General features: G+C 42.5%; 1 protein-coding gene across 1 annotated transcript in view; it reads left to right on the top strand.

The window, feature by feature from the left end:
* Positions 1-263: 263 nt before the first annotated feature.
* SYNPR (synaptoporin) overlaps positions 264-21,662 on the top strand; it is a 207,827-nt gene continuing 186,428 nt past the window's right edge. The window contains exons 1-2 of the mRNA XM_048488507.1: positions 264-820; positions 927-992. Coding sequence (XP_048344464.1) covers positions 803-820; positions 927-992 — 84 coding nt within the window. The 5' untranslated portion in view covers positions 264-802. The remainder of the gene's footprint in view (positions 821-926; positions 993-21,662) is intronic.

The following is a 21,662-nucleotide window of genomic DNA, read 5'->3' on the forward strand; positions in this document are numbered from 1 at the left end:
CCGCGATCAAGCCCACATTCAATGGCTGAGGCCGCCTCCTGGGCTTTTCTGGCTGAGCAGGCTGGACGCGGCTCTCCCGCCAGAAAGGTTTCCGCTTGTTACCACCCGCCGGCGGGCGCGCGGCTAGTGGCTGTGGGAAAGGATTCAGGCTGGGGGTTAGAGCCCATTCGAAACCATTGTCAAGGTTGGAGGGGTGCGCTCGCGCATTTCCCGCGTGACGCACGGTCGCCCCGGGGCGCGGATTGCGCGCCCCTCTTCCCCACGGCCAGCCTGAGTCCGGGATTGAGCAAAAAGCGCGGGCGCAGACCCCATCCTGCCTCCGCGCGCTCTCCGCTTTCCTTGCCCCAGGTGCCAGGCGGTTCTGTGCCAGCAGGCTGAGCGGAGCGAGAGACCTTCGGGAACGCACATTCTCCTCAGCCCGAGGTGCGCGGCGAGCACCTGGCGAAGGGGAGAGAGGGGGAGAGACTCAGGGTCGCACCTTTCCCGCGCGCTTTTCCAGCTCAGCCCCCTCGCCCGACGGCCCGGGCCAGCGGCGCACAGCCACGCGCGCGCACCCTCGCACCCCGGCGCGAGGCAGAGAGAGAGAGAGAGAGAGAGAGAGAGAGAGCCGCGAGCCCGGGCAGCCCGCCCCCTGTTCGCCTTCCCTCCGCCCTGCGCGCTCGGCTCGGGCGGGGAGGCTGGCAGGGAGCGCAGCTCGCCTTCGCCTCGCGCTCGGCCGGGCTCCTGGGGCTGCCTTCCTCCGCGGCGCGCGCCTGGCCCCTGGACGTCCAGCTGTACCCCGCGCCCCGAGAGCCGCGCAGGGATGGAGACGGTCAACCAGGTAAGGAAGGGGCGCGCCCGGGAGGGTGAGCCGGCGGGCTCGCGGGCGGGAGGTGGGACTCCAGCTGGCCGCTTCACCCTGCCCCTCTCTCTGTTTGCCTCTGCAGCTGGCCTCCAAAGGGGGTTTCCGGGCGGTGAAGGAGCCGCTGGCGTTCCTAAGGGTGCTGGAGTGGGTAAGTCGGGCAGCCCGTGTGGAGGGCTGGAGCTCGAGGGGAGGCTGGAGCGGGTGGGGGCCAATTTGGCTGAGGGGAGGCTCTGGCTGGGGCTGCTCAGGATCTTTGGCCGCTTGGCTGACCACAATGGCTGTGCTCCCCTGCGCGGGAGGGGGCTGTTGGGTGACCTCCTATTTATGCCTCCCGCCCTTCTTCCTCTTTGGATGCCCCCAGAAATCCCAGAGGTCGCCTCGTCTTCTCTTTCGGAGTTCTTGCGCTCACCCTGTTTGTAAATCTAGCTCCTGCCCCCCACTCCCACCCCTTGGGTGGGCAGCAGGTGTTGCAGATGGAAGGTGCTGGGGCTTGTGACTCGCTTGGCAGCATTTTGCCAGCAACCCCTCATTGGGCGATAACCCTTTTTTAATTCCAGGAGAGTGTTTTCGCTTGGGTGCATGTTTCCTGGTCCAGGTGAAGTTCAGTGGGGAAGCGATTTGAGCTTGGGAAAGAGTGAAACAGAGTTACCCTTGCTGGTTAGGTGGAGGGGCAAAGTTCCCTGCTGGTAGAAATGGGGCTTACTGAGAGTTACCTGAAGTGTAAACACAGAATGGAGTATATATGCACATGAACCTCTTAGCAGCCAGCTGAAGCAACCCAAGCAGGTCTGACGGATGAAAGCATGGTGCCTGAACTGATCCAGGAGTCTCTACATCCCTTCTGCTTTGTAGCAGCTGCCACTTTTTAAAGGCCATCTAACCTCTCCCCTCTTATTTTGACAACATGTTCTCCTGACACTGTATACCTCACTTTTTGAATCTTGTGTACAAGATCCCAGTGTACAAGATCCCAGCCATTGTGTTTGGCCTGGTTTTGTTAAGTATTGTCCAAGGAATGCTCAGCGTTCATTTAAGTGGCAAGTGGAGACATTTTTCTTCACTGCTATCAAATCTTCCTTCTCCCGCTTGCTTTATTATGCGTTTAGCAAACTAGTCTCTGGGCTTGAGCAGTAAATGCAGGCAGATAATTGGTTGGAGGAATAATGCCACTGTTTGTTTCCCTGATCGTTATTCAGAGTGAAGTCTGCAGGTCAAATGACAGCCATTGCCAGTAGGTCTGAAGGAGGAGGAAGAACTTATCTGAACGGAAAGTTCAGAGCATGTCATGGAGGATTAATCATATTTTCCCTAACATTGAATGGCTAAGAATTATGTAATATATATGTATGTCATGAATATGTTTGTTTACATATCTTATGAGTGTGTAGATATCTGAGGCTGGGATGTCTACAATCTCCTCGGAGAACCAAAATGTTGTTTATTTGCTCAAAACACCTTCTTGTTATGTGTAATGGTATTTTGTTGAATGGCATTTCCAAGCATGCTTAAACATACACCTGTGACAGTAGTTTGCTTACAACATTGAAGCACTGTGCTTTTTTCTAAGGCTTCCAAAATCAAATATTATGCATTTCTAATTATTTTGGCTCTTGTCACTTATGCAGTTAAGAAACACTTTCAGATCGGTTTCTGTTTGGTTGTTGTGTGAAATTTAAAACATCTGTATCTCTCTGAAGGAAAAATACAGACAATTATGTGTTGATTGTTTTTCCATGGTTTTCTTCCAAAGAACATATTTTCTGTTACTGTAATTGTCAAGTCAAAATTAACTTTTAAAAAAGTTTTAGCTGCTGTTGACAATGCTCAGTAGGAACAGTCTGTCAGTGGCTTGGGGTGCCTGTTGTGAGTAGATGTCTTTTGATCCAGTTTTTATGTGAAGAAGTGATCTCTGAAGGAAATATTAGTTCAAGTCCTTTGGCATTAGCTAGCAGTACTTCAACTAACCTAGGAGCTTCACCGGTGTGTAGTGAATCCGAGCATGTGTTGTTAGCATATGTCGTCTTATTTCAAGGATGACGAAAGTGCTGAGTAGGAGTTGCCACATGGTTTATACAGAGTCTGAAGACCACCAGAGAATACCGGGAGTGGAGAAGGTAGCTGTTGGTAAGGGCTAGAAGGTTATCTCAAATGATTAGACAATCGTTGTGCAATCAGATAGGTGCAGTCAAAAAACTTTCTGTACAGGTTGACTGTAAATAGCATTATAATTATGGTCTCATCAGGAGGAGCCCCATGAAGCTGTGCGGACAGCTCCTGGAATTTGCCATCTGGGTAAAGGATCTAAGTGGAAGTCCCTAAGGATAAGTTGGTCTTGTAAACTAATTTGTTGTCTTGTTATAATTTAGACTCTGACTTTATACCATGTTTGCCTGTCTTTACAGAGCTTGTGGACAAATCTTTATTTGTTCTATGGCAAACCAAAGCTGAAGCCATTATACCTTAGGTGTTTTTTGTACTGGAAGAGGTCTGGGGTACGTATATGAAATGTCTTTTGTATTAGACAGGAAAGAATATGGGTGTGTAACTGGCTTATGGTCAGTTACAGGGATGTCTGTGTTTTGCATCATACAACCAGTGGATTGTTTGTATTGATATGTAATACAACTTTCTCATGTATATGGATGTAATTGGGGGGGGGATGTTTTGTCCTGTTGGTGCTACTTAAGGATGTGAAGGCCTAAGGGAAAAAAATAGAAACTTTGTGGGGGGGGGGCAACTTTTTCTTGTTTTCACTTTTCTGTTCTTTTCTGGTGGAAGTAGTATAAACATGCTTATGAAATATTAAGTCTTTGAAAATAATAGCTGAGATGATTTTTAAAACAAGATTTTAAAACATTGCTATAACTGCCTTTTTCTTCCTTTGTAATAATAACTATGCAAGATGATACAAAACTTAGTGAGGTGTGTGAAGGCAAAAGAAAATATCCACATTGGTATCTCTCAAAGTGCTTTCGACTCTTATTAAGAACCATTATCAGATTATATTCATCTTTATTTGTTGGGTTGTTGATTTTTCCAAGTTCCAACAAGTGATTTTTTTCTGTTTCTGGATAATGTATAATGGAGGCTGTGTTGATGTCCTTTGGATTATGAATACATTGATAGTTGCTGTTCTTCAAGTTTTCTGTTGGCAAGATCTAACTCCAAGATGTGTTAGCTTGATGTTGTATCTCTGCCTGTTTGTCTCTAATTTCTACCCCACCCATTCCAGCTGAAGCCAGGCTCAGGGTGGCTTGCAAAAATTAAAATATTAGAATTCTAATAACAAATACCTGAGTTCTAGAAATTTATATATATGCCTCAAGATGGCTATTTCAGAAGGGGTCCTAGATCCCCAACCATATTAATCACATCCCAATTTAATCTCTTTTTTTCTGCAGTTTTTTTCCTGGGTGGGGGAAAGAAATAGAGGGTTGCATAATAAAAGTGCCAGCTGGAAATTGAACAGTTGGGGAGGCTGGCTTCAGATGGATAATGTGGACCAATGGGTGGCCCCAACTCAAAACCTGGTGGAACATATCTGTCTTACAGGCCCTGCGGAACTGGGTAAGGTCCTGCATTGCCCCAATGTCAGCCAACCAAGAGTTCTAGCAGGCTGGAGACAGGGTCAGAAAAGCCATAGCTTTGGTTGAGGCCAACCTAATGTCCATGGGGCCAGGGACAGCTATCAGAGGACCACAGTGTCTTCCGAGGGTGATATGGGAAGATGTGGTTTCTAAGATACGAGATCCCCAGACCACTCAAGGCCTTAAAGGTCAAAACCAAAACCTTGGACATGATCCAGAATTCTACTGACAACCATAATTATCATTATGGTTTAAATGAAATGAAATGACTTGCATTTCTGAGTTTTGTAAATATACCCAGCTGTATACCTTTCATGAAAAGTTAAACATAAATGGCATTATATACTAACATAATGTTTAAGTATGATAAGAAAACAATGTTTACATATATATCCATGTGTGTTTTTTTCTGGAGGGGAAATAACCCATGAGTTTAAAAATAAACAACCAGTTCTTTTCAACATGTTTGAGATTTTCTGATTTTTTTTCACATTTCCTCCTCCTTGCGTGACTTGAGCCCTCAGATGCTGACATATACCTACAGCTTCATGGTGAAAGTACCAAATCAGTCAGTGGGCTTCCTGGGTCCTGCAATGCTGACTGGAATAGGGCATTGGAAGGGGAAATCTCAGCCATGAAAGAAGGGGCACAAGAGAGCTCACAACTGGAAGTCAATTTCCCATGAACAAGAAATGGGCCTTCCTTCTATCTTCCTTTCTCCACTTCTGCCAGTCTGCCAAGTTGCACTGAAAGGAACACTTGCTTCTGTTTGCAGGCTGAGCATAGCAGTGCAAGTTGGACTGTTCAAAGGGGGGAAAGTGAGTATCTTGAAGATGTCCCCCAAATACCTGTTAATGGTCTGCTGATGACAGTTACCTGTGATGCCATGAAGTTCTCTGCATGATGTTGAGCCAATTTTACTCTCTCAGCTTTATCAGCCTCATACGGTTCCTATGAGAATAAATAGAGGAAATGGAACCTTGAATACTGCCCTGGGCTCTTCAGAAGAAGGGCAGGATAAAAATGTAGGAGAGAGATAGAGAAGACAAGACTGAAGGACAGATTCCTCCTCCAGCCCCAGGATATATTTCTGGATTTTTGGTTCAGCAATGTGATATTCTTGAGAGGAAGAAAAGCATGACTGCTTGTGGGCACTTAAAGGTGGACTGTTGACCCCTATGTAGAAATCTCTCTTGAGAAGTCAATAGGAAGTGTGTGATGATTATATGGACTGATATGTTTTAAGCTCACTCAACATCAGCCTTGCAAGAGTCTGTTTTTTCTGAAGTGGATGGCATAATTGTATCCAACCTAGATTGTTCCTGCTTTGGATCCAGCAGTCATTTTGTTGTATGTATCCTGAATACTCATGGCAATTTTACTATTTTTAAAAACAAATTTTAATTCTTTACTGTTAGATATTGATGTTTTTGGCTGAATAGACTATTTTTAAAAACTTGCATAAAATGACTAAATGTCTTTTAATTGGCTAATTTCCAGGTGGAAACTAACCAGGCGATTGTTTGAAAGCTTTGTTAATACTCAAAGTGGCAACATTTTGCTTGCCTTGCTTTGTTTTTCCACCAGTTACACTGTGTTTACAGATCCATCTTATTAATTTGTCCTTCTGCTTAATGACTTTGGGATTCCAGTTCCATTTTTCTTGCACTTAATGCTCCAGACTAGCTGCCATTTAAAATTTAAAAGAACAAACTAACAGCCTTCCACTGATTCTTGTTGCGGTAAATTTCTGAGCCAGTTGGAAGTCTTTGGCACATTTGCTCAGAACAGACCAATTATGTCCCTTAATTGCCAGATTTACAGCTGATTCATTTTGAGTCTTAAATGCATGTGATATGACCCGTTTTTCTTTTTGCCTTTAAAAAAATGCTACATTTGGGGGGGGGGGGGGGCTATTCCTGTTAGCAGAGTCATTTTGTTTCTTGGCTTTCTACTAACGTGTTCGGGTTATTTAGGGAGCAATCCTAAGCAGATCTACTCAAAAGTTAGCCCCATTTTGTTCAAAGGGGCTTACTCCCAGGAAAGCCTTAGTGTTATTAGGAGGCAGTGGAGTGTGTAATAGGGATCTGTATTGCAAATTCATGTTTATCTTTGCATTGGGAAGTCAGGCTTCTTGCAGTGGCTCAAAGGACCATCATCTGAGAGCAAGGACTGAGCAGCAAATAATGCATCTGACACTCTGGATGAAGTTGTGAATCCTATATTGATCTCTCATAATCACTTTGGATTCTCTGGTGTCTGCAGCAGTATTGTTGTGGCTTTGAGTTGGCTTGAGGAACTAGTGAACAGGTTAACCATTTGCCTTGCTTGTCTTGCATTATGCAGTAATACCACTATGCAATAATCCCTCCTATAAAGGTTTTTCATTATAGCCACTCTTCATCCTGTGTGTAATTTTTAAAAATAAAGTATGGGAAAGTGGGCTGACTAGTGTTTCATGGCATAATCAGCCCAACTAGAAGTAAACATGACTGGACTGAAAGTTATGTGGCACTGCTGTGGCGGGGGGGAATTACTCACCTCCCTACTATGTCCTAGATCAGTATAAAATCTGCACAAATAGGCACTAGGTTTCAGCAAAAGTTGCAGGGGTCAGAAGAGGTGGTCACAAGTTGTTCTGGAAATAAGCCTCAATATGGAAGGCAACCTGGAGAGGTTTCCCAGCATGCTCCACCACAGGACCCTGATGGGCTCTCAGCTGGTAGTTCCCACTTCCCCCCGTTGCCACTTTCTAATCTTGTATGTTGCTTACATGTAAGAAATGTGACTACATCCCTATGATAATTAGCATTATTGGAAACTTTTACAGAGCTGTTTCACTTACTAATCTCTTTTCAGGAATGTAATTAGTGTTAAAAGAGATGTTACTGTATGGAGTATGTTTCTTTTTATGCAGCCCAAATAGCACTATCGTCCCCATCTCTGTACTCTGTCGTATTCTGGTCTCACTATGTGTAAAGGCTGCCACTAGGACTGTCAACTGCCTAGGGCTGTCAATGTCCTGTCTCTTAAATAACACTCCGTTAACTCTTTATTCGTGAGGGAATGTTCTTTATCTCCACGCCATGAAAAACTTCTGCTGTTCATTTCCACACATTAAGCCTTTGTTATAAGGATAGGACATTTGTCTTCCAGCCTGTTGGTAACCCTATCTGTCACTCATATGAATGTTTTTATTATTACGGTTAACAGCAACCATATAGACAATATCTAGACCCACATGAGATGTGTTGCTTGTATATTTTTTAACCATGACATCATAGTCACCTTCAAGAGTAGAAAACTTGAGTACTGGGATTTCCTTGGAGGTAAATTCAGATCATCACAACCACGCTGACCTACACACCTATGAAGGAGCATGTGTGTTTTTCAAGCTCTGTTTGTTTTTTTCTGTGCCTATGAGATCTTCTAAAGATAATGAATGCCCTGCCTGCTGTTAGCAGGGATTCCTGGTTGAAAGAGAAGTTGCAAAGACACAGACAGAGTGTGTAAGACTGTTTCTCACTGAGAGAGAGAGCTAAGCTTGTTTACATAATCAACTTGCAAATGGCATTGAAATGCAATGCCAATTAACAGCTGGTTGAATCTTCCAGAAAGCAAGTAGCAAAAGTACCTTTCGGGAGTACCCATGATTCTTTGAGCTTGTGTGCCTCTCCAAGTGATTTTTTTTTTGTCAAGTTACAGCAGGCTCGTGGTGACCCTGCAGGGTTTTCAAGGCAAGAGAAGTTCAGAGTTGGTTTACCATTGCCTGCTTTCGCAACGTGCCCCTGGTATTCCTTGGAGGTCTCCCATCCAAATACAGGTCGAGGCTGAGTGTGACTCAGCTGAAGTTATCTACAAGCTTCCATGATTGGGGGGGGGGGTTTGAATCTGGGCTTCCTAGATCCTAATTCAGTGGTTTAACCACTACACCACTCTGTAAGTGAATGCAGAGGTCTAATGTGATCCTTCCAAAAGATTATGCACCTTGACTGTACAGCATAATTGATTTGGAACTTCAGGAAAATCTGACTAAGATAACTGATTGTTTAATCTTTCCCAGTATCTAAGTATAGCTCCTCCATACTCCACCCTCAAAATGTTTCACTGATTTTTTGTGGGGGGAGGAGGGGAATGTTTTAGATGCAGTGCTACATAGTGCACATTGAGCCTTCTCCTTATTTGGTTCAGGTACAAAGTACTTAAACCAGATACCATAGGTACAACCTACAGATATCCTTTGTACAAGATTCTTGAAACATGATTTGTGCTGCAGTCACTTGCTCATAATTGATAGTGGCTTGGTATGTCGCTTTACTGCAATTATGATTCCAGTGTTCACTCAGGATGAAGACAAATTGAAGGTGATAGTGGCCATCTATAAGCTGGAGTGGGGCAAGGTGGTGGTAGGTGAGGAATGACATAAAATACATTCCCTAGCTGCAAGGAGGGGAAAACTGTTGCCTTGTCAGAATGTGCGTTTCCAGGTGATTAGATAGTTGGCTATTGCCACAACAACTGCACTCCTTACTCATAGCAGAATTAAGTGGAAATCTTTTGAGACAGTGAAATATACTTTAGGTACATATGGAAAATACTATTTTGGAATGGTTTTCCATGGAAGGAGTCAATCAGAAATGCTGGGCTAGCTTTGTCTCTGTTTTCAGGAGGGGGCAGTTTTTAAAAGGTGATCTCTCAACCTCATTCTGAAGTCGTAGAAGCCATTTTACCTCCTCATTGTTCTGTATGCAAAGATGTCTGCCTGTCAACGTGAAGGAACCAAAGCTGAAGTGTATTTAATATTCCTAGGCATATAAGCAGTTGTTGACAGGCAGAGGGGATGAGTGACAGGAGTGTTAGGTAGACAAGGAAGGTGAGGAGTAATTAACACACTACTGAGTGTATGTGTCTTCTATGTGTCTTCTGTTAGTTACCAGCCAGGAATTCATGAAGGCCTGATTTGGATTGGGATTATGGCATTTGTGGAGTAGGAGCTACTTTTGCTGACCTGAAATGGCCCTGGGATGCCACTGCTTGCTGATTGGGAAATCTTGTATTTATTGCATGTAACTATCCCCTATGGAGCAAATAGCAACTCCCTAGGACCATTTCTGGTCAGGAAGATGCATGAAGCATCTTCACATGTGTTGCAGAACTTGGCCCAAGTACAACTAGATCAGAACTTGGCCCATGTACTACTGGAATTTACGTTTTTAACATGTCTGATTCAGACTCATGGTGGCCACATGTTTGCCATGTGGACTTCGTAATGCATGAAGCAGCCCTTGACTGAATGGTGGAAGGAAGTGGCCAAAAACAATAGGTTGGAAAAACCTGAGGTGCATAGCTTGTGGAGACACTGAGTGTAGTGCATGAGATGTAGTTCTTTCCAGGCATTTAACTGGTCCCTGCATATATTGCATCTATCAATCTGTGACTGTGGCAATTGTATCTTTGGCTATTACATCTTTGAACCATTTGCCGCACTACCTGTTTGCATACATACATATCCAGAAAAAAATTCAGCTCTCAAAGGCCATTTCTGCACGGCCGTAAGGGCGCCTCCACGCCGGCAAGAATTCCGCTGGCATGGAGGCGAGGGGCCGCTCGCAAGATGCGGTGATGCGGACGGGCCTCTGAGAGGCTCGCAGAGCCGCCTGCTTCCCCGATGGAGTCACCTTGTCACAAATGAGTCCCGCCTGCTGGCCGTTGAAGCCCGCCCACGCTGCCCTCCGACCTCCAGGGGTCGGAGGACAGCGCGGAAGCGGGCTTCGACGGGCCAGCAGGTGACGACGAGGACAAGGTGAGTCGGACGGGGAAGGGAAACAGCGTGTTCCCGGCGGTGCTGTTCGCACCGCGCCGCCGGGAACACGCTGTTGAAGGAAAAACAACCCTTTAAAGGGTTGTTTTTCAGGGCAGCTTGACGCCGCCCTGGGGGAGAGGGAGCAGAGTCAGGTCGGCGCTGCTGCGTTGCAGCAGCGCCGCCTGTGCGAATGACTCCCTGGGGGCAGCGTATTTCCCGTCCCCAGGGCGCCATTTACGGGCCGTGCGGAAACGGCCAAAAAGTATTTTCCCTCCTCAGGATAGCTTAGAGTTGTGGTGAAAACAGTTGTGACAGTTTCACAGGGTCTGTAAGACAGATGTTCCACCAGATGTGGTTGAGGCAGCTACAGTTAACTTCTGGAGGCCTCCCTTGTCAACTTTCTCAAACTTTAATCAACTGTTGACCATCAATTTGCCCCTTGATGTGTAAGTTCCAATTTAAAAATGTCACCACTTGGTTATTGTATTTATGAATGTGTTATTTATTTGTTTCAAATATTTTATTGTTTCAGAATTGTTGTACATCGCCCCAAGTCCAATAGGAGAGGAGCAGGATATTAAAACTAATAAATAAAGAAATAAATAATGGATCTCTGTCTGCCAAAGGCAGATTGCGAGTGTACATGCTTCCAGTTTGGATCAGAGCCCCACAAGGAGAGAAGTAATTTAACCTTTCAACCTTCTCTCAGTTTTGCTAATCAAAACTGATCTATCTTTATTACTGTTAGCACAGAGATTGACTACATGAAATTCTTGCTGATGTTTCCTTGCCAAATAGATCAAGTGGGACCAGCTAGAAGTTGCCTCTATAACAGTAGTACTTTAGATGCACTTTCAGCATAGATGTATTTCAGTCTTCACTGATTTCAGTGGGCTTGGGCTGCATAATTGTGTAGATTGCTTTGTCCTTGGTTGCAAGAAATAATAGTGGACTCTTTTTTTCAAAAAAAGGTAGACAACAATGGCTAGCTGGAGTGTGATGTTAAGTGTCTAGGGCGGATTCCGCATGGGCCAAAAACAGTGGTGTGAAAATGGTGCCACTGTTTTAAACCATTTTACACCATTTTCACACCGCTGTTTTTGGCCCATGCAGAATCCACCTTATAATGAATTTTGGGACACTAAGATAGAAGCCAGGAAGCCCAATACAGGTAGCATTCACCTGTACAAAAGTTAGTGCAGTGCTGGAAAAGTCAGATTAGGATGTGGGAGACCAGGTTCGAATGTCATGGTAGCTTGCTGAGTGACCTTGGACCATTCACTCTTTCTCTTGGCCTGGCCTATCTCACAGGGTGGTTGTTATGAGTATAAAATGGAAGGAACAATATAAGCCCCTTTAGGAGAAAAAAAAGGTATGATCATCTAAATAAATAAATAATAGATGAAACCAAGAGGGACGCATTCCGCTCTGCTGCTGCAGCAAAATGTGGGCCTCTCCTCTAGCATCACTTTCACCTGGATAGTTTTTACTGACTTGCATGATTGCCCTGATAAATAATGTTTCTACTGGTAGAATTTGGAGTGGGGGGATTGATTTGGTAGACAGTCTGTGGTTTAAATAACCCTTCACTTTAGACTATTCTACATGAGGCTGGAAGTCTTGGGGGTGGGGGGGAATAATTTAGACTTTGTGTCAAAAGATTCCTGTTTTATTTTGAGGCTGCACAGTGAGCCTTGAACAATCAGTTTTACTAATTTTTAAATGCTTTTTGATGACTCCAATAAAACCTGACAGGCATGTAGCTTCTGATCTGAATAGCTGTCTCTAAAAGAAAACATTATGCAAAAATAAAACAGGCAGGAGGGTTGGTGGATCAATCCCTGATTTTCTGTACATCTGAAGAAAGCATCTTTGCTTTTGCTCTTGCTTCAGTTCTGTTTCTTCTCTCTTCTCCCTGCCCCCCTCTTTAATTTGCATTTCATTATGTCTTGAGGCAAAAATTGCCAATTTTTAAATGTAGAGATAATGCTACTGCACTGTATTTATCTCTCCATCCATAGCTGAAACTTTTACTTCTATCATGGCATTCTTCAGATAATCAAAGTAGACAAGCTTCAATTTCTAACACGTATCAGCACAAGCCACAGGCAACCTAGTGCAAAACAGTATTCTAGGAATGCAATACTCCACTGTGTTAAGGACTGCGTAACTTGCATTTACTTGATTTGAGTCCAGTGGGACTTCAGAAACCAATAAGATTTTTGGTGTATAAACTTTTGAGAGTCACTCCCTTTGTCAGATGACTCCATGGCCACAGTCTCTCCTGCTCTTCCATGCTGTGTGGGTTCTTAAAGGGCTCGCTCGCCCCCTTTCAAGGCTCTGGGCTCAGTACTCACTCTTCCCCATTTTGGAGAACATGCCAGTGGGGGGGGGGGTGATGCCAGCATCCCCCAACAAATATTTTGCAACCACCCAATGGATACTCAGCAGCCTTTATCCAACTATACAGTTCCAAAGAGCTCAGGACACTTGCGTTTTCTTAAGAGGATTTCTGCAGATATTCCCTTTGCCCACTGAAGTTACTGGGAATCCAGTTGATCCTCAGAGGCAGCATAGTGGGTGTTTCCAACAGGATGGGAGAATCTGTAAACACTGCAGCCTCTCTTAAGAAAATATAAGTGCCAAATAGCTTCATCCTTTGGGAAAATAGCATCAAAGAAGGAAGCAGAAGAAAACAAGATTTGGAAAAGATGAATATGTTCAGTCTCTTTGTTTTTGGGAAAACTTTACATCTTTCAATCAAGACTTGAACTGGGGAAATATTGAGTACAGTTGCAACCCAACTGGTTGATTTCTAAACTGAGCTTCAGGGAGATCAAAGCCGAGATCTTGGTCAAAAGACAATCATAGGTTCCTTTCTCTGTCTTGAGACAAAGGTCCTTTTCACGCAATAGAAATAAAATTGTTGTTTTTTTAATTTTTTCCCCTCAAAGCATTTTATTTTCAAAACACTAAATAGTGTTTCTGTTTCCCCAAGTCACTTTCAAAACATTCTCTGCTTGTGTAACCCCTGTGTCAGAATGGGATGACCCAGAAAGGGGTGGAGTCTGAAATGAAGTAGAATGCTGCAGAACTCATGAGGTTGGAGGAAGCGAGACTACCAGGCTGGGACCTTGATTGATTTTATTAAGCCCTTAACACCTTGTTTAAGGTAACTGCAATGTTGTGGGGAACTAGTGGGAAGGGAGTTTATTTTTTTTGCTATATTGTAAATGTTAGAATTTATTGTTTCAGGGTTTTTGTGTATGTAAATGGTGAGAGTTTTCTGGGAACCTTCATCATCTTGAAGCCCATTCACCAAGCCTCAGAAGTCTTCAAAACCAACCACCAGCAAAGAAGAATTGGACTTGGCAATATCAGTAGACTGTAAATAAGGACTTGAAAATGCAAACTTAACAGGACTGCAAAGTGTAAATGTTAAATGTTTTAAAAGTGTTATTTGTTAAGTAAAGTAAACTGTTTTGTTTAAATTTGGTTCTTTGCAACTCCTTCCAAGTACTGCCCCACTGAACCCACAAGCTGAGGTTACACTTGCTGTGCAGAAAGCAGGGAATGTATTATTTTTCATGCCTGACTTACCAGCTTCTGCTTTCATTTTCTTCGCAGTTCATGCCTGTCCTTTTCTTCTGTGGCAGAGAATCTCTGTTCCTGCTGAAGGTTTCCATGAAGGTTTCCTCTGCTAGTGTAACCTCTATCTGTGGGTTCTGTGGGGCAGAACTTGGAATGAGTTTGCAACAACAAATTTTAAAAACAAAATGGTTTACTTTCTTAACATATAACATCAACATTTAACATCACACTTCTGCATAGATGTTCAGGTTGCATTTTCAAGTCCTTATATTTACAGTCTACTGATACTGCCAAGTCCAATTCTTCTTTGCAAGTGGGTTGGCTCCTGAAGACTCCAAGGGCTTGATGAACAGGATTCAACATGATGAAGGTTTCCAGGAGAATTCTCACCCATTACAACCACAAAAAACCCTGAAACAATAAACTCCAACATTTACAACATAGCAAAAATAAACAACTCCCTTCCCACTAGTTCCCAACAACATTGCAGTTACCTTAACAAGGTGTTAAGGGTTTATACAAATCAAGGTCCGAGTCTGGTAGCCTTGTCTCCTCCAAACCACATGAGCTCTGCAGCCTCCTCCTGCTTTGGGTCTCCACCCCTTTCTGGGTCAACCCATTCTGAGCATGGGGGTTACACTAGCAGCTCATCCACTTGTATTTCCATTTAAAAGTACAGGAATAAAGTTTGTTTTGCCCAGCGATCCCCTGCATGTGTTTTTTCCCTCTTTTTTTGTTCTGAGGGTGTTGTCTTCATAACTACAATGACTTGATACGAGCATTGCAGCTACTTGGAGGACTGGTCTACTTCCATTAAGGAGCAATGGGTAGACTTGTTCTCCATGGAAACCAAGCCTCTGGAAGAGACTTCCTTGGACTTATGGATTGTTATTTTGTTTTATGTTGTACACCGCCCCAGAGCCCTCCGGGGGTGGGCGGTATATAAATTTAATTATAAAAATAAATAAATATTTAATTTAAAAAGGTGCCACTGCTTCCATTTCTCAAGACAATCAGTTTCATGCTGTTGTTGGTTGTTCATATTTGAATTTTAAAAGTATTTGTTTGTAGGAAGGCAAGTGGGTGCCCTGCTGTACACCTGGGCACATATCAATGGAGTGGAAAGAAAACCATGGCCTTCTAGATTCTGTACCCTGCTCAGAGTAGTCAGCTGCTGACTCATGCCCCACTTGGGGGTGTGTATGTGTGACTGTGATGGCCCAGTAAGGCTTCTGACTGGCTACTGGAGATTTGATTGGCTGTGCAGATTTTTAAATATGTTACATTATGTTTGACTCTTCCTTCTGCAGCCACCATTTCTTAGTGACCATTTCATAGCTGTTTACCATGTCATGTCAGAATTCCAAAGATGCCTATAGGCTCTAAAAACTTGAGGCCCCGATACATGCTAGTGCAGAGCAGGTCAACATAATATAATTCGTCTATATCTTTACTTTCAGGATCTTTTTTCTACCATTGAGACTCCATTGTTAAGAACATAAGAATAAGCCTGCTGGATCAGACCAGAGTCCATCTAGTCCAGCACTCTGCTACTCGCAGTGGCTCACCAGATGCCTTTGGGAGCTCACATGCAGGATGTAAAAGCAATGGCCCGCTGCTGCTGCTGCTCCTGAGCACCTGGTCTGCTAAGGCATTTGCAATCTTAGATCAAGGAGGATCAAGATTGGTAGCCATAGATTGACTTCTCCTTCATAAATCTGTCCAAGCCCCTTTGAAAGCTATCCAGGTTAGTGGCCATTATCACATCCTGTGGCAGCATTTTCCAAACATCAATCACATGTTGTATGAAGAAATGTTTCCTTTTATTCTTCCCCCCAGCATTTTATTCTTCCCCCCAGAATTTTCAATGAATGCTCCCTGGTTCTAGTATTGTGAGAAAGAGAGAAAAATTTCTCTCTGTCAACATTTTCTACCCCATGCATAATTTTATTGACTTCAATCATTTCCCCCCTAAGACGTCTCCTCTCCAAACTAAAGAGTCCCAAATGCTGCAGCCTCTCTTCATAAGGAAGGTGCTCCAATCCCTCAATCATCCTCGTTGCCCTTCTCTGCACTTTTTCTATCTCTTCTATATCCATTTTGAGATGTGGCGACCACAACTGAATACAGTACTCCAAGTGTGGTCACACCACTGCTTTATATAAGGGCAAGACAATTTTTGCAATTTAATTATCAATTCCTTTCCTAATTATCCCCAGCATAGAGTTTGCCCATCATTCTACTTTGTATAGAGAGTGATAGCAGTATCTAGGGGTTTCCTGTTTGCTGACACTCTGCCTTTGGAACTGCTTTCTTAGGGAAACTCATCTGTGTGAATCCTTCTGGCCATTAAAAACAAACATTTTCTATATAGAGAGCTTTTACCTGCTCTGGTAGAGCAGACTGGAGATAATAATTTCTGCTGTTATTCTTGAGTGACTTGTAATTTTATGCTTGATTATTAATTTTAATGTGAGATATTTTGAGGGTCCTGTGTGGGACATCAAGCAGGATATCCATATGAAAAAATAAAACTTCTTCAGGTATTGCAAGCAGAACTATGAAGATAACATAGTTCCTACTAGGAGATTACTGGGTTGTATCTGCATTTTCTGAATTCCTGCAATTACTCAAGTAATTCACCATAACTTGGTGAAGTAGTTGACCTTGCTTTTCATTCTACAAGTTTTGTCTTTTTCTTTTTCCTAGGTTGTTCTACTCTTAAACCTTCATGTTTGTGAATGCTTACAGGGAGAGTCATCTACAAAGATTTTCTCCCAATACTTTTCTCTGCCTTATCAAAAGATATTGCTCCAAAGTAAAGGAGAACTTACCTGTGAATCATCAGATTATACTATTTATATGTAGAGAAGATATCTTTCATTTAGAGACTTTGCTGTCATCTTAGAAGGCTTCTTTGAGATCTGAGATATGTGTTTGACTTTAAGTGGCTGAGGTAGGATCATGGCCAACCAGGGAAGCTGGGAAGTCTAATCTCTGACAATGCCTCATTAGGGAAGCAACAGCTCTTTCAGTCTCAGCACATTACTGGTTAGTATTACATGATCTGTTATAAGGGTAGTAGAGAAAATGGTCAGTGTCATTAGAAATAAGTGTGTTCCTTTTTCCAAGCTTGTAGTATTCAACCAAAGTCAGTGTTTCCTGAAATTCAATGTGCCCTTCTCAAATTTCTACTTGATCATTCCCTTTAAACCCAAGATTTCTATGGAGAATGTAAATGTAGAGGAAGATTTGGAAAGAGACACAAGAATTCCAGTCCTGTGCATGTTGAGTTTGAGGATGTAATGAGACATTGAAGCGGAAATATTAGACAGGCACTTGGGGAAGTTGGATGAGACAGAGGGAGTAGAGAGGGCTGCTGGATATCATCAGTGTATAACTAGTACTGAAAGCCATGATATTTGATGAAGTTACTTAGGGACAGTATGTAGAGAGAGAATGGAAGATAACTGAAGACAGGTCCCTGGGGCTACCCCAATAGAGTGAGGCAAAGCAGAGGAAGAGCTTCCTCTTTGAAAACAATGAAGGAGTGCTTAGTTAGGTAGTAAGAAAAGCAACTAGAAGCAGATTCACAGGAATTGAGGTGTGAAGGGAATTGGGCCGGAGAGTGTGATCAACTGTATCAAAGGCAACAGAGTTCAGAAAAGCTGAGGAGTGAACAGAAGTATTTACATTTGGTAGCAAGGAGATTAAAGGAAGGCCATGTCACCTGATTACAGATGGTGGAATATCCTTTGGTAGTCATCAGAGGAAGTTTAGTTGTGCATTCTGCCCTACACTGACTTTGTCAGAAATTACGACTGCAGTTTGGATGGCAGAACCTAATGAGATGAAGGTTCACCATGAACGTTCTGCAGAACATTCAGATGGGGTACCAAATGAATATAACTGAACATACAAGGTGTTGCCTTAACTCAGTTATCAAAACATTTGGAGAAAACCCGGTTTTAAATTTATTTTTCTTTTTGGGGTGTGCTTGCAGTATAACTCTATGCTACTTCCCCCCCGTTTGGCATAAAAGCAAGAAACTCAAAATAGTTAACAAATTTGTATTTTGCATAGTTAATATGTAAAAATATATAGAATTATTGACCAAGTGGTGTATTTCATTACCATTTTTTACATCCTGTATAGAGACAAACTCAACTTTTCCACTGAGCCTCTACTACTAGCTCACCTCTTTCTACCTCTTTGCTCCTTAGGAGAAGTCACAACCTGCTTTTGGGCCCAGACCTACTTTTGGGTCTGAGAATCACTGCCTTAACTGTATGATGCAGTGTCACAACTGCTTCTAGTACACCCTAATCTACTGCTCAGTTTTGCTTCTGCGAGAGTTGTCCAGAAATACTTCATTTCATGCATGCAACAGTATCGTATTTTGTTCTTTATTGTTTTTAATACTGCATATATTATATTACATAATGCATTAATACAACAGAAAAAGTCAAAGGTGCTTTATAACAATTCATAATAAGCATTTAATTCAAATACTCAACAACAATTGCCCATTGTTTACAAAAAGCAAAATATTTCTCTGCATTCTTCATTAATATGTCAATTTAGTTAATAAAGTTTCATCCCAAACACAATTATACCAGTCTTTTATAGATGGTTTCCCATTATGTCCCAGTAGTGACCTTAGCAACTGTGAATGAAATTAAGACTAAATCAGTATCTGATGAAGCTACAAGCCATTTTAACTATCTTAGTAGCATTCTTTCAGATCCAATGGTGTGTAACGACACATCAACAAGCTGCTTCACATTGTGCCAAAATAATTTTGAACACATCCAAAACACATATATCTGCATATTGAGATCCTCCGCAAATTACTCCTACAGATTTGTCAGTTTGACTGTTCTTTAATATAACAAATCGCTTATTTTAATAGGGTACACCAGTCTTTTTTTTCTGGTTGAGTTTTTTTAATGTAGAGGCATACATAAAGGGAAAACAAAAAATGAATCATACAAACCAAAAATCAAACAGAAAAAGATATCTTAGTTATTCCTTAATTAAGGTTCATACTTTATTTTTTTCATTTGTTTCTTCCTCAAATCCAAAAATCATCAATTTTACACAAAAAGACTTCCAATTAGTAAAGTTAGATGAGTTTTTTTCTCTAATCAAAGAAGTAAGTTTAGCCATTTCTGCCAATTTCAACAATATCGCAAGCCATTCTTTTGTTGTAGATATAGGTAGATGCAGTTTTCCATTTTTGCAGAAACAAAATTTTTGTGCTGATGTCATACATAAAAACAAAGTCCCATGCTTTTTCCAAAAAAAACCCTTCAACCAGAAAAAACTGGTGCTCGCTATTGATCTAGATTCTAGAAAGATCAAAGCGACTTGTTTTTCGTTATATTTCTCCAAAAATTCCAGGATTTCCCATGCCATTCCAACATTGTTCATTAACTGCTCTTTAGGTAAAAATCCACATTGATCTTCATGCATAAACTTTTGTAACACTATTTTTAATTATCAGCTAAATTGTAGTAAACAACTTACAATAATTTCAAGGGCATTTCTCACCCTTAATAACTGTATTAATTTTCTCATGTTATTTTGTTGTTTTATTTTCTAAGTAGGACACGATCCTGGGGTAAATCTGAGCATTTATTCTCTGAGTTGGATGAGCAGTATAAAATAATTATTCCCAATGGCTGTTGGAACTCGTTGCCCATGGGGAAAAGGAGCTCCCTAAAATCCTAAATGTCCTCCATTTGCCCCTGAAAGTTATGAATTTGTAGATTGCCTTGGGGGGTTGGGGGATGGTGGCCATTTTTAAGAATCTTACAGCCCCATCCAAAGTGGGTGAGAATCCACTCCTAGGAGTGACATGCTGCCATACCAGCAGATTTGCTTTCCCTGTGGCACTTACCTCAGCTGACTGGCAGTCTCACCAGTGTGTGGCAGCTGCCCCCCATAGTTCTGGAACCTGCCACTAGATGCTGCACCAGCATCCCAGGATCCCTGCCACTGTCGGGGGTGTTGTCAGGGGAGGAGCTGACCTTCGTTGTCTCCCACTTGGCCTTTGACGGCATTATTCTGGTGAGCCGTGCTTCAGACTTAAGCCATCATTTCATCCGGCATAAGTCCATTGGAGCCCATAAAGGTTCCTCAGTGTCAGGGACCCTGTTTGACTTTTCCAATCTCCCCACAGTGCCAGGAAGCAGCTGGATGCCCAACTTGTTGAAGGGGCTGCCCAAATAGAGAAAATTTGCTTACAAAATGAATTTCCCTCAGGAACGTTTATTTGAAAATATAAATCCTTTTTCCTAATCAAAGTTAATGCTGCCATGTCAGACAAACTACTGCTTAAAATGTACACAGGGTTTCAGTGGTGCACATGTATTCTGGGGAAATGTTCAGAGGACGAAAGAGGGAAAATCAGATGTTTCTAAGCTGAGACTACCTGCTGGGTCTGTCCTGTGTTTTACTATGTTGTCTGCAAACCTTACTGTATCAAGCAGAGAAAGGAAGTTGATGCAGACTCTGATTAATATGTGTGCCCCATGATGAGGTTATGCAGCAGCTACCTGGTCCAAGAAGTAGCTGAAATACTCTCCTTTTTGTTTCTTTTAATGGAGAGCTTTGTAGTATTATTGCTCAGTTATTTGAGACTAGGGACTGTGAAAATGGGAGATCGATCAAAAAATCTGTTCAAACAAATTGAGTTTTTCTAGTTAAGAGAGCAGGGAATTATATTATCTTTACATTTAAGTGAATAAATATAGTGTCAAAAAAGGGTTGCTATTGAGCTATACTGCATAATATTGCAGTACAAAATGACAGAAGTAAATGTTTGATTTGCTCATTCATTTCCGCACTGTAAATTAACATCTGCATAAAAAACAGCTGATTATGCATAATATGTTTGCTATGTGGTGGGGGCGAATGTCCATCGCAGCAAGATTTCTTGTTTGGACCTATTTCTTCAAGTCCCACTTTGACTTTTCATTCTCTCTGCAGCAAGTGAGACCGCTTGTAGCATGATTTTAATTTTGCTTTGCTGCCAGAAAGGGCAGATTTGCCTGCATGCACAGCTTTGCAGCGGACATCTTCACTCCCTTCACAGCCAGCCTTCCCACTCCCTCCCATTGTCATTCACATCTTCCCCCTTGCCCCCTTCCATGTTGTCAGCTCCTTCTAGTGAAAAAAAAATGAAGCTCACTTACAGAGCTTAACCAAAATACACTGACCTCTGCATCCTATTGATATATCAAAATATCATCAGAATGTGTTTGGAAATAACAAGCCTCTGTTTTCTGGCAGCAGCAGGAACTCTCTGTATGTGTGGGGATGGGTGGGAAGGAGAATATTGACTATAGTACAGTGTTCCCTTCTTTGGCAGTGTGTGGTCCAGGGAATTGCTTTGCTCTTTCATGGGGGCGGGATTATTTTTGGAATAGTAATATTGATAAAAGTGCAGTTTAAAGACTAAACCAGCAATCTTGACTAATGAGATCTGTTCCTTTAAGAATAAGTGCCTTAAGATCTGTGTTTTTGAGAATAAGTTGATGGACAGAGTTAAGAGAATCAGTCTGGGAGAGTTCTCTGCAGAAAAACTGCGCACCTAGGAGGGAATGCCTCCTTGCGTGTAAACAGAGAAGCATGAGGTGAGGTCACTGCAAAGAGAAGAGTCCTGAGGTAAGCGTTCCATGAATAATGGCCCATCACGTGGCTTCCAGAACTGGCTTTGTGAAGAAGTTAATGTGAAGCTACAAATTCAAAAATGGTAGAATTCCATAATACCTTAAAGACTAAGGAATTGTGATGTGATGTTCATGTGATTAGAATTTATTTTGTCGGATAT

This window comes from Sphaerodactylus townsendi, linkage group LG03 (assembly GCF_021028975.2).
Source record: "Sphaerodactylus townsendi isolate TG3544 linkage group LG03, MPM_Stown_v2.3, whole genome shotgun sequence".
Classification (NCBI taxonomy): domain Eukaryota; kingdom Metazoa; phylum Chordata; class Lepidosauria; order Squamata; family Sphaerodactylidae; genus Sphaerodactylus; species Sphaerodactylus townsendi.